Raw genomic sequence first — 12,323 nt, forward strand, 5'->3', positions numbered from 1 at the left:
CAAAGCTTACAAGTGCCATGTTTCCATCATTTCTCTCCCCCTTTACCCGCCCGGGTCTGTTTTTCATTTAAACTTTTACTTCTCCGACCCCAGAGACATAATTATACACATTTTTCTTTCCGAAAGTCAGAGGGACTAGCAAACTGAGCAGAGTCTAATGCGCTGAAAAAACACAATTAAATGCTTGCTTAAAACATTTGGTAAACACATAGACATGCAACTAACTGTATCGTGTGGGTGTTTAGCCAGAAACACGGAGGAACACTTCAAGATGTTTAAATTGTAAACCATTAAATATATTACACAAAAGGATGTTCTTAGTGAAAAACTGAAGGCCTAAATTAATACACTAACAAATATTAGTATATATATATATGCTGTCAAATCGATTAATCGCAACTAATATAAAAGTTTGGTAACACTTTATTTTACAGTGTCCTTGTTACTCTCTTATGTTACATGTTACTCACATGTACCATAGTAATAAGATGCATAATTACATGCAATTAACCCTAAACAAAACCTAATCCTACCCAAACCCTATAGTAAGTAGGCCTACATGTTGTTAATTATTATTATTATTCAGTAAAACAATGACACCTTAAAATAAAGTGTAACCAAAAGTTTGTGTGTGTTTATATATATATATATATATATATATATATATATATATATATATATATATATATATATATATATATATATATATATATATGTGTGTGTGTGTGTGTGTGTGTGTGTGTGTGTGTGTGTGTGTGTGTGTGTGTGTGTGTGTGTGTGTGTGTGTGTGTGTGTGCGTCAAAATTCCACAGTCAAGAGGAAAACCACAAATCTGAAATTTCTGTCATTATTTACCCTCCTGTCTTCCAAACTTGTGCAACTTTCTTCAGTGTACGAGAGGATAATTTTTGTCTGTCACTCTTTTTCATGTAATGCAAATGGTCACTGAACACTCAAGATCATCATAAAATAACCTAGGCTAATGGCTTACATAAAGCAGTCAATAAGCTTTAATGTCTTAATCATTGCTCTGCTTCTCACATAAAGCTATAATATCGCTTGAAAAGACTTCAAATTAGCCGAACACTTGTTGTTTGCGTTCCGTTTTGAGGCTTGATATCAAGTCACCATTCATTGTGTAGGCTATACATGCAGACATTCTTCAAACGACCTTTTGCATTCCACAAAAGAACGAACGTCATACAGGTTTGGAGCGACTTGAGGGTGAGCAAATGACGACAGAATTTGTATTTTGAGGGGAACTATTCCTTTAAGTGTGAACCTTCGCTTTTCCTCCGCAGCGAGCCGAGTGAACTGCCAGTCAAAGTGACGTCAGTCTCGTCGGAGTCGCGCTGAGGCGAAGTGCTGGTGCGCGCTCGGAGACCCCCGTTAACTGCGCGCACACGCAGTGTCACCATGAGCAGCAGTATATGGGGTGGATCTTAAATCATAACTGCAAGATGAACATACGGCACATCTTTCTGAGCGCAGCATCATAGCCTTCCCTCGCGATCCTGAAGCCTTCACGCTGCACGAGACACTCCGGCTCGGCCACACTGCCTGCTGCTGCCCGGCGGGTAGGCGGAGGCTGGAAGGGGGAACACATCTATTTTCTGCTAATAATAATAAGCAACAAAATGAAGCGGAGAAAGATGGTGGTAGCGGCGGGCTTCTGTCTGTCGTTCCTCATGGGCACGCTGATGAATTTATTGTTCATTCCGGGATTCGAGCACCACGGCGAGCGCGTGCATCGCCACCACCAGCACGAGAAACGGCAGCAGCCGCAGCCCGACGCGGACTCTCCTGCCCGGCTTCAAATCGAGGACCTGACACCCTCCGTCGGGCGACTCCCGGAGCTCCAGCGGCAAATACGCGAGCGATTAGATGAGGTTCTGCGGTACCGCCAGAGACGCGCGCACTGGGTCGGCACCGGAGCGCTCGAGCGCAGGCGGCTCATGGACCTGGAGCAACGCGGAGAGTGGGAATCATACAAAGGAATCGAGAAAAACAATCATTACGATCAGTCTCGAGCTGTATCCATAGCAACAAAATCACACCGGGAGTTTACGCGCGAGTCGTTGCTCGGCTGCGGCAGTATTGATAACGTTACCAATGTCCAGTATCTGGGCTCGGGATACACGAAGGCGGTGTACAAGGCGGCTCTGAACAGCAGCTTCTCCGTCGCGTTGAAATCCGTCGATTTCGGGGGTCACGATATGGAGAATTGTGTGAAGAAATACGCCTCGTCGACAGACTGTTACAAACTCGCATCCTTCAAAATTGTCAAGGAAATGACGCTGATGGAGAGATTGCAGCACCCTAATATTCTCAAGGTAATGTTGATTCTATTTTAAACAAAGCACATAGATGAATTGAGCTAAATTCAAAATTAAATTCACATGTTGCAGCGCAACTTTTAAAACGGTTTCATCATTATAACACGGTAGTATCTTTTTATTCAACTTGTCACAATATTTTCTAAGATTTAAACTGTTTTAATCGATGGATTTTGCAATGGTTGGACTGGTTGCTAAAAACAAAATTTTATTAGACATTGTTTTACCATTTAAACTGTAGCTGATTTATTTTTATCCACTTCATATTAGCTACGGTGTCTGTAGAAACACTAAACCCTTAACTAGAAAGGTTTAGAAAAAATATGTATCTTGCCTATATCCCTTTCTGAAATACAGAAAAAAAAATACATTCAAAACATATTTACGTAATGAAATATGTAATAATTTACATTCATAACATAAATATATCACTTTATAGTTTTAAGAATGCAAGTATATTTTTAGCCAAGGTTTTTTTTTTTTTTTTTTTTTTTTTTCACTGAAAGCCTGGATAACTTCTGGGCTTCATGGCTGGACTGCAGGAAGACAGAAGATAAACGAGGGCTGTTAATTTCAGAGTCTCGTTCTCTTATGTTTACAAGAGCTGATTACGACTTCAACAACTAGACAAGCTCGTGTCAAATAAACGACACAACAGAGCCGCTCCTGATCGCCTTAAACCGGGAACCCGAAACACGCAGACAATGCGCCAATGCCCATGTTCAGTCATTGTTGATTGGGTGATAGTGTAATTAAGACACACACCGCGGGCTTGTGTTGATTTTGATACTCCACGCGTAAACATTCACACTTGAGATCTCACACAGTTATTAAACACGCGGGTTTGCATTAGAAAGGCCTATATGATGGACACTAATCGTTTTTCGTCTTTTGCTTTAGAATTTCTTTAACGAGCCCATTAATTACCAAACTTACAATACTGGAGTGCTCATGTTACACATATTATACTTCAACAATTAATAACTATGTAACTAACTAACTAATGATAAGAGCGAGCATTAATAAACAGTTAAACCTAATTCCTAATGTTGTATATTAATGTTACCCATGTAAACACACGCTATTAATTTAAATCCACAGCACAAATCAAAGTGATGAGTTCATATTACACTGATTCAGAAATTACTGATGAAGAAATTTGAGTTAAGGTAACACTATACTTTACAGTGTCCTTGTTAAACGTTACAACCTTAACCCTAAACCAATCCTAATCCTAATCCTAACCCTATAGTAAGTACATGTACTTAATATTACTCAGTACTTAAATGCATAGTTACACTGTAACAAGCACACCTTAAAAGAAAGTGTAACCACATTTAATTCTGCATATTATGTCTATTGTCCCAGATATTTTTTTTTATTTTTTTATAAGATTGATAGGCTATGTACAGTGGAACAGATCCCCCACAGTTGAATATGGCCATGGAGAGATGTTTTATGTCATTTCATAAGCAGTAAGCGCTGAGGTGGTGTTATTGAAGGCTTTATCAGAAGCTGTATGTAGATTGGGGCCGCCGGCCTGATTTCATTCTGTGCGCTCACAGCAGGGGACCAACGGTGCAGGACCCCAGTTTATCAGCTCACACAAAAGACACAGTCATCCTTATTATATCGCAAACACATTATGATCACAGACAGCTGCCATGTAAATTCATCATTTTTAAATATCTAAAAATGAACAACTTTAAACATTAAACATTTGAGAATGAATTGACAAAGCAGACTGTAATCTGGTTTTGAAAAGATAGCTCAACATTGTTAAAAAAATATATATTTGTGACAGTCCGAGCTGTTGCATTTTTAAAATCATAAAAATATCGTGCAATGCATTAAGGAATAACATAATATTTTTTGTGTGAAACCAAATTAAATGTGGCCACAGCTTGCTCATCTTATTTTTATTGTATCTTTTGCTTGATTTGAATTAAGCACACTATATGAATATGGAAACTATGTATTATTTTAATTTATTTAGAAAGGCATATTGAATCTTATTTTCTTTATTTCTAATATTTTTCACTTCTATTCTCTTATATATCAAAGAAAGAAATTATCTTAATTTAAAAACATATAAACCTTTAAGAATTTTTTTCTTCAAAATGTGAAGCATTCTCTAATGTAAATTCTCTTATTTATTCATGATCTATTTATTTGCCCATCTATTTTAAATTAGCTTTGTTAAGCTTGACATAATAACACCTGATTTAGTCATTCATAACACTGACATCAAATAGCCAGTTGACCAGTTTTAAATGCTTTGTGGTTGCACTTTATTTTACAGTACGTGTACTCACAGTGCACTTACCTAGGAAAGTAGTGGTAATATAAACTGGTTAAGGTTAGGTTTAGGGGTTGGTTCAGGGTTAGTACCTAGTTATTACCCAGTTATTGTAATTATTACAATAAGTACATAGTATGCACATGGTGAACAGGACTGTACAATAAAGTGCTTCCTTCTTTGTAGTAGTTGTTAAAAAAAAGCACAGATATATATATTTTCCATTACATTTCTAGTCTTTTACAAATATCAAAATGTGTAAAAGTTGAGTTGAATATGGGCGTCAGCTCGTTCTGTAGTGCCACGTCTCACTCTCTGCCAAGAGCTTCAGAGCTTCAGAGCCGGCGCTTGGCTGTGATCAGGCCCTAGTTCTTACAACGTTCATAAATCAGCAAAACGACATAAATAATACCTCTCTCTATAAACCTATAATGATGGAACACATACACAGATATTCCTCACATGTAAGTATTAATAAATAACCCGTGTAGTCGACATCTTCCTCGGTTCTTCGCCCTCGCACCTAACCAATCAGGCCCAGAAGTGTTGCTTTTCATTTGCTTTGGCAGCCGCCACATCAGACAGAAATAAATGGCAGTTATTTTCTAAGTTGCGAGGTCAAAGTTGAGAAGATATGATCAGGATGATTATCAGCAGGTCGGGTTCAGACAGAGTGCAGAAGAAAGATCTGCACAGGTCTGAAGGAGCGAGGTCACACTCCGCTCAGCTTTGCAGTCTTTAACTAGCATGTCTGTCAAGCAGATCCCGTCTTCCTCTTACAAGCGAGGGCAACACCTGCTATATAAACAGTCATGATTGGTGGTGGTGGTGCTGGATCTGTGTGGACAGGGAGAGTGGGCTTATTCATGTACATGTCAGGAAGGGCATTTGCCATGTCAGCACTGACACCAGAGACACCAGAGAGAGAGATGCAAACTAGCTCAGAGTTTGGCCCGAACCCAGAGAAATCCTGCAGGATGTGATGGGACTAGTTAGGACTAAAAGTGAGGAGATGGGGTGGTGGAGGGATGCTGATAGACTGTCATGGAACAGAGGTAGGGATTGACAGGATCTACTAAAGACACACAATTTACATTTACATTTATTCATTTAGCTGACGCTTTTATACAAAGCGACTTACAATTGCTATATATGTCAGAGGTCGCACGCCTCTGGAGCAACTAGGGGTTAAGTGTCTTGCTCAGGGACACATTGGTGTCTCACAGTGGATTCGAACCCGGGTCTCTCACACCAAAGGCATGTGTCTTATCCATTGCGCCACCACCACCCATAATGAAACACAATGAAAAATTAGCGCTGAAAAGGAGTGAACAGGGTTATTATTGCGGCTGATCTTATTGCATATGAATTTGTAGGAGTTTCCCTTTCAGATGCAAAATTTATGGGTGGAGAGTATTTAAATAAATAATGCAAGCTGATTTACTAAAGTTTGCGCTCATCAGTTTACTGGTATTTGCGCCATTATTTACTGCCCAAAAAAAGCATGTCTTAAACCAGCAATAGCTTGCGCTGCTCTTGGTAGATTGTGTTGGTCATTATGGAAATGTTCTTTAATGTGTGTGTTGTCAGTAGATCATGCGCTGAACTTTACACTCACATCTGCGCTTTAATGGGATTGTGCTCTCATGTTAATTTAGACTGTTTAGTAAATCTGGCCTTTTGTGCTGTAGCATTTTTACTTCTTCTTCCACATTTATTTTATTTAATATTTCACAATTCTGAGAAAGAAAAAAAAAACACAATTGCAAGATATAAACTCTTTATATCCCACAATTTCTCAGAATTGTGAGAGTTAAACTTAACCTGGAAATCCAGACCTAAATCTAAAAGATTAATGATCTGGCGTCGACTAATGAAAATCGGCCAGCTCGAGGGGCGGCGACCAAGCATGCATTTGAAAATCTCACTGCACGCAATTCACTACGACCAATCACAACAAGTTATCACTTAGCTACCAGCGGAGCTAACTGGTAGATTATACTCTTACCGTATCCGGTCGGCAAAACAGCAAAAACATCCTTCTTTCAAATGAACGATTCGAGCGCCGTCTTCTGTTCCTCTTTTAGAGAAAAAGTCTAAATCTTTCATTGTAGCGGCCAAAGCCGTTTCAAACAACTGGTGTTCATCCATAGCCATCTTGCAATGTTTACTAATGACTTCGACGTCACAGCGCTGTCGTCATCTCGCCTCTGGCCCGCCTATATCGGATAACCCGATGTGATTGGTGCAGCTCAGATCGAGGGGCATATTTAATGAGCATCATTACTCGACACCAGAGTAACTCGCTGAGCAAATTCAACTTGTGCTCTCGCGAGAACTCTGGATTACCAGGGTAAGATTAACTCGCAATTGCAAAAGAAAAGTCAGAATTGTGAGATTAAAAAGTCACAATTACATGATCCATGTTATAAATTAAAGGGCCACTATTATGCTATTTTAAAGGTTCCTTATTTTGTTTTTAAGGTCTCCTACAATAGATTTAGATGCATCAAAAGTCATAAAACACTTAAATTTTTTCATAATATACATTGCACATCACATCATTTCTGAAGAAGATTCAGTCTCTCTAAACCCCGCCTTTCTGAGAGCCTGCTCTGCTCTGATTGGTCAGACGGCCCAGTCTGTTGTGATTGGTCGACTGCTTACAGTCCATGTCAGAAACCAAATGCCCATTATCATATCTGAATTTCAGCTCTTCCTCAGCGCTTGATACACAGTGATACGAACAGTAACGATAGCGTTGTTTTTTTTCCGTATCAATTCCAGCGTGAGTCCTCATTCTTTTGAAGTGCAGCAAAGTGGATTCCCAGCGCTAAAAACATGTCGACAACACAAACCAAACTCTTCCAGTCTCAGCTACAACTTCAGTGCATGAGGGTAAAAGTAGATGTTGTTCACGGGCAGCCAATGAACACCATAGACTGACATTATGCAAATTTGTTACATTGTTTCATAGGTTTGTAACAGGAAGTGAGACTGGAATTACTGACGACTCGTTTCGGCAGTTCAGAATCGATTCTTTCTTTTAGGAGACAATAACTATATTTTGTCGTGTACTTTGATCTTTAAAACTTTGCTGACTTTTGCATTCACAAACAGCTATTTTACACACTGCATGAAATTTAATATTTGACAAAAGCATAATAGTGACACTTTAAAGGACTAGTTTGCAAAAAATAGCGAAACCTTTAGTGTGAATGTGTCAAGCAGCTGTGTTTATGCACACTATCAAAATAATTATATTTTGAAAGGCTATGTGTTCGGCTGTACGCATATATACTCTATGTGTTCACATTAAAACTGAAGAATACTTTGGCCTTTATACTGTAAAATATACTGCCCATATAAATTGTCCTTGTTGGCCATAAGTTATCTGAAGTCATACTCTTACGAGGTAGATTATCAGTACAATGAATAATGGTTTTTGTGTGTTACTTTTACAAAGCTATCACATGACTTCAGATGATAGAACAAGAGCCATATGGACTAATTTTAAGGTGCTTTTTTTTGTCCTCTCTGGAGCTTGACAGTAAAATTCAACATCCACTTTCCTTTCGTGGTAAAGAGCACCTCCGACATTCTGTCTAACGTTTCATTTTGTGTTTCATGGATGAACAAGTAGTACTACAGAGTTGGAACAACATGAGAGAGAACAAACGATGCCAAAATGATTTTTTTTTTTTTTACATTTTATGCGTGAACAATTCCTTTAAGTTCTTCCTAGTGTTTGTATATGGAAAGGCATTTGAAATGGTGTGTCGGGCAATCTGCAGAACAGCTTGGGGGCCTGATTAGGGGGTCTTGCACTGGGATTATGTTTACATTAGCATGTCATTCTGTTAACTCTTCAGATTCTTAGTCAAGTCCCAAAATACACACACACACACACACACACACACACACACACACACACACACACACACACACACACACACACACACACACACACACACACACACACACTGCAGGGTAATCAGTAACCTGCTAATGTGAGCATGTAACATGTGAATGTGAAAGCTGGGTGTCCTAAACACAGAGGCCCCCAGGGTCATTTTTAAGATGGGAGTGAGACGGAGAGTTTTAGTGCTAGACGCAATTAAACACGGGTTAATACTTTAACCTCTCAGTTTGTCAGGAAGGAGAAGACGACTGTGCTCCAGTCGACAGCAGGGTCACAGCAATTGTATATCTACGTTTAAAGGGATCCTATTAGGCTTTTTGTTCATCTTTCTTTAGTGTGTAATGTTGCTGTATGATCATGAAACGCTCCGCAAAGTTACAAAGTCAAAGAGTTATTCTCTCTATCAGTGTCACTGTTTCTGAACTCCCTGAAACGCCTCCATTGTAGTCTTGAGTTTTCTTTCAGGAACAAACACGTCACAGTATTCCTCATTTAAATAATTCCCATCCAAGGCATATGCTAAATAAAGGGGCGGGGCCTGGTTGAGTTAGTTAGTAGTGTGTTGAAACTGGCAGTTATGGTAAGGGGCGGGACATTTCCCAAACACGCTCGAAGTCGACCAATCACAAGACACTGCTCTAGCCGACCAATCAGAGCACGTTGAGCTTTTCAGAAGGAGGGGCTTCATAGAGACAGGAACTAAACTAAACTAAAAGCGAAGAGAGTAATAATGTAAAATATGTGTTTTTTGAACACATATACTAGTAGACCCCAAAACAAAATCAAGACTTTGATAAAGTACATAATAGGTCCTCTTTATAGTGTATAGTTCACCCAAAAATGAAAACTTTGCCATTATTTACTCACTCTCATGTCGTTCCAAATCTGTATGCTGTCATTTTTCCATGGAATACATTGATTTTGTGATAGTTTTGGGGGGAACAGAAGAGATAAATGCCACAAATGGGATTTAAACTTTTTCCTTTTTTTTGAGCAAAATGATTGGATGGACATGTTTATCCGATTGTGTGTTTAAGGAGTTAGTGTCGGTGGAACAGGTTGGGAGTGCTGTGTTAATGACTTTGCTGAGAAAGGAGGATTGTGGGAGGAAAGGAGTCGAGGATGAGGATGAATTCCTCTGGAAGAGCTCAGAAACGCTCTGTCCTCCTCATTCTACATGGCCTCGCTCTCTGTTTATTTTACTGGGCAGGAACAGGTTGATGAGGAAACCAACTTGTCTCTTCCCATCGTGTGATCGCTTCACTAAAAAGATCCATGTGATTTTCAGAGCGCAGATTCACAGATTCAGAAAATAAATACAATGTGTAAACAGTTCAAGCTGAATAAATTTCATTGCACTTCTGTCATTGTGTTAGTTTATTGGAATTTAGATTAGAGGTGTTAGTCATTTGGACCTTGAAAGATCCCAAACTCATCAGCATTAACAACTGCTGAATCACGTCAAACACCAGGCACAGAACCAGGCATTTGAGGGAAAACTTCTGAAGCCTTTGAAAACTCTGGCAGTAAGATTTAACAATTTTAAATTTTTCTGTTCAGACCTTAATAAGTCTCAAATCTGTTTAATGTTCACTGATCAATTTTAAAGGCAAGGGAAAATGACTCAGAACTTTTTCCAGCGGCGTTACTTCAGAAACTTTGATTAAAACAATGTGGTAAAAGTCATTCCCTGAACCGTTTATTCACTTTAGCTTTCCCTCTCAGAAACCCTCCACACACACACACACACACACACACACACACACACACAGGTTTGAACCTGATCCCAGCTCTAACTCAGCACGCGGGCCGTACACTCAGTGTCAAGCCCCTGTTACTGAGCAGCTCTTGTTCCCGTGGACAGTCCTGTCCTCACTGACCGTAGACGTTGGCTTCCACTGCCCACCACTATTTCATCTCTGGGCAAACATGGCCGTCTCCGTGGCCATTTTGATTTGCTGCCAGGGTGTCCTCATGAAACGATCGCGGTGGGGTTGCGAGTGAACGCGTGTTCGTTTGTTAATGGCACCTAACCTAACAAAAAGGCCTTTGAGAATATGCATATCTGCACACGTGGCACCAGTGAGGAGAAGAGCTGACAAAGATGCTAGTTAGTGTCATGGAATGAAAATTCACCCTATTTATTTTCTAAATACATGTTATTGATTTTAATGTGGATATACTGTTGCATATGTACCATATTATCCCTGGACTTCTCCAATCCTTTAATGTGCTTAAACCCAACCCTGTCTTACAGCCGACATTCTTCCTTATTCAATAATCAGTTTCACTCGGATGTACATCACAATACAGAACAAAAGATCTGTTGATTGATACTTTCGTTTCATTGTGTCTTTTTAGCATTTTAAGGGGCCATTCACTCAGAACATATTTTTACATTCCACAGCTTTTCCATTGTTGTTCTGTCTAAACATGTGCTAGACAGACGTGTACACTTTAGTTTAGGGTCCAATTTTCACTATTAACTAGTTGCTTATAAGCATGCATATTACTAGGATATTGATTGTTTATTAGTATTTATAAAGCACATATTAATGCCTTATTCTGTATGACCATATTCTTCATCCTTTAATCCTACCCAATACCTAAACTTAACAACTTAGTAACTATTCATAAGCAATCATTTTTTTGAGGCAAAGGTCATAGTTAATAGTTTGTTAATAGTGAGAGTTGGAAACTAAAGTGTGACCTAAATTTCTTTATACGAATTGTCCTTCCTTTGTCGGTTTGCTTTTGAGTGTAAGACAAAAAAAAAAAAAAAATTAGAAACAAAATCCCTGTTTTAATTTCAGAATTACACTTTTTGTGCATTTAATTATGGAAAATTTTCATTTTAGACTATGTTAGATTAGAACAGAAAAAATATTTATAAAACAGATTCTAATTGTATGCTATTGCAAAATGTTCATAAATGTACACCTGTAACTGCACAATCTGTAAAAATAATCAGAACTATTTCTACATTTAAATAGCCTAGAGTTAATGACCACTCAGTTGTCTATTTAAAGTAAGTTCTGGTGTGGTACTGTTGCTGTTGTGTTGTGGTTATGGTACAGTCATAGTATCAGATGGTAATATGATATACCATAGTACTGAATGATTACTTCAAAGCCATGGTACGTTTTCATGAGAAAATAAAGTGGAGAACTAGACCGTGAAAGATCTAGCTAATTTCTGTTGGCCACTTTACTTCACCCCTCCTATAATGATTCCGCTCACTCACTCTTTCCTGAAAATTAAGTAAAATCTTCCTAGGGATTTTTTTTGTACAGCCTAAACTGACTGCAAAACAGACAAATAAATACTAACTTCACCAAGCTCTTTTATATTTCTTACACGCACAGGAATGAAACCGCTCTGGAATTCAGTCCGTTCTCGAGAGCAAACTCCGTGCAACGGGACGTAAACTTTCAGACCAAAAGCTAGTTGAAATGAGAAAAATATTTCTGGAGCCCTTGGTGACTTTAGCATCTGGTGCATAGCAGCTCTGGACAGATACAAAGTCTTCGTAGTAAATGAACCGGACGAGCAAGTTGACCTTTGAGCTGGTGTCAGGCGAAACGGCACCGTGTGGCTAGACGGACCACAGCGCTCCTCCATCTGCAGCTCTGCTTTATTCCCAGCCGGCAGCCGTAGAGTCTGAGCACAAACGCTCACATTCGAGATGAATCATGCTGATAATAGTCATTAGAGTGTGTTTAATCTCAGATAGGGCTCGCTCTACAAGCCTGTCTGCACACAGATC

General features: G+C 39.1%; 1 protein-coding gene across 1 annotated transcript in view; it reads left to right on the forward strand.

The window, feature by feature from the left end:
* The first annotated feature begins 803 nt into the window (after nucleotides 1-803).
* The window catches only part of pkdcca (protein kinase domain containing, cytoplasmic a), a 34,512-nt gene continuing 22,992 nt past the window's right edge, over nucleotides 804-12,323 (forward strand). The window contains exon 1 of the mRNA XM_082154626.1: nucleotides 804-2,333. Within this exon, the coding sequence (XP_082010752.1) occupies nucleotides 1,638-2,333 (696 nt within the window). The 5' untranslated portion in view covers nucleotides 804-1,637. The remainder of the gene's footprint in view (nucleotides 2,334-12,323) is intronic.

This window comes from Leuciscus leuciscus (genome assembly GCF_965113295.1).
Source record: "Leuciscus leuciscus genome assembly, chromosome: 22".
Lineage (NCBI taxonomy): Eukaryota > Metazoa > Chordata > Actinopteri > Cypriniformes > Leuciscidae > Leuciscus > Leuciscus leuciscus.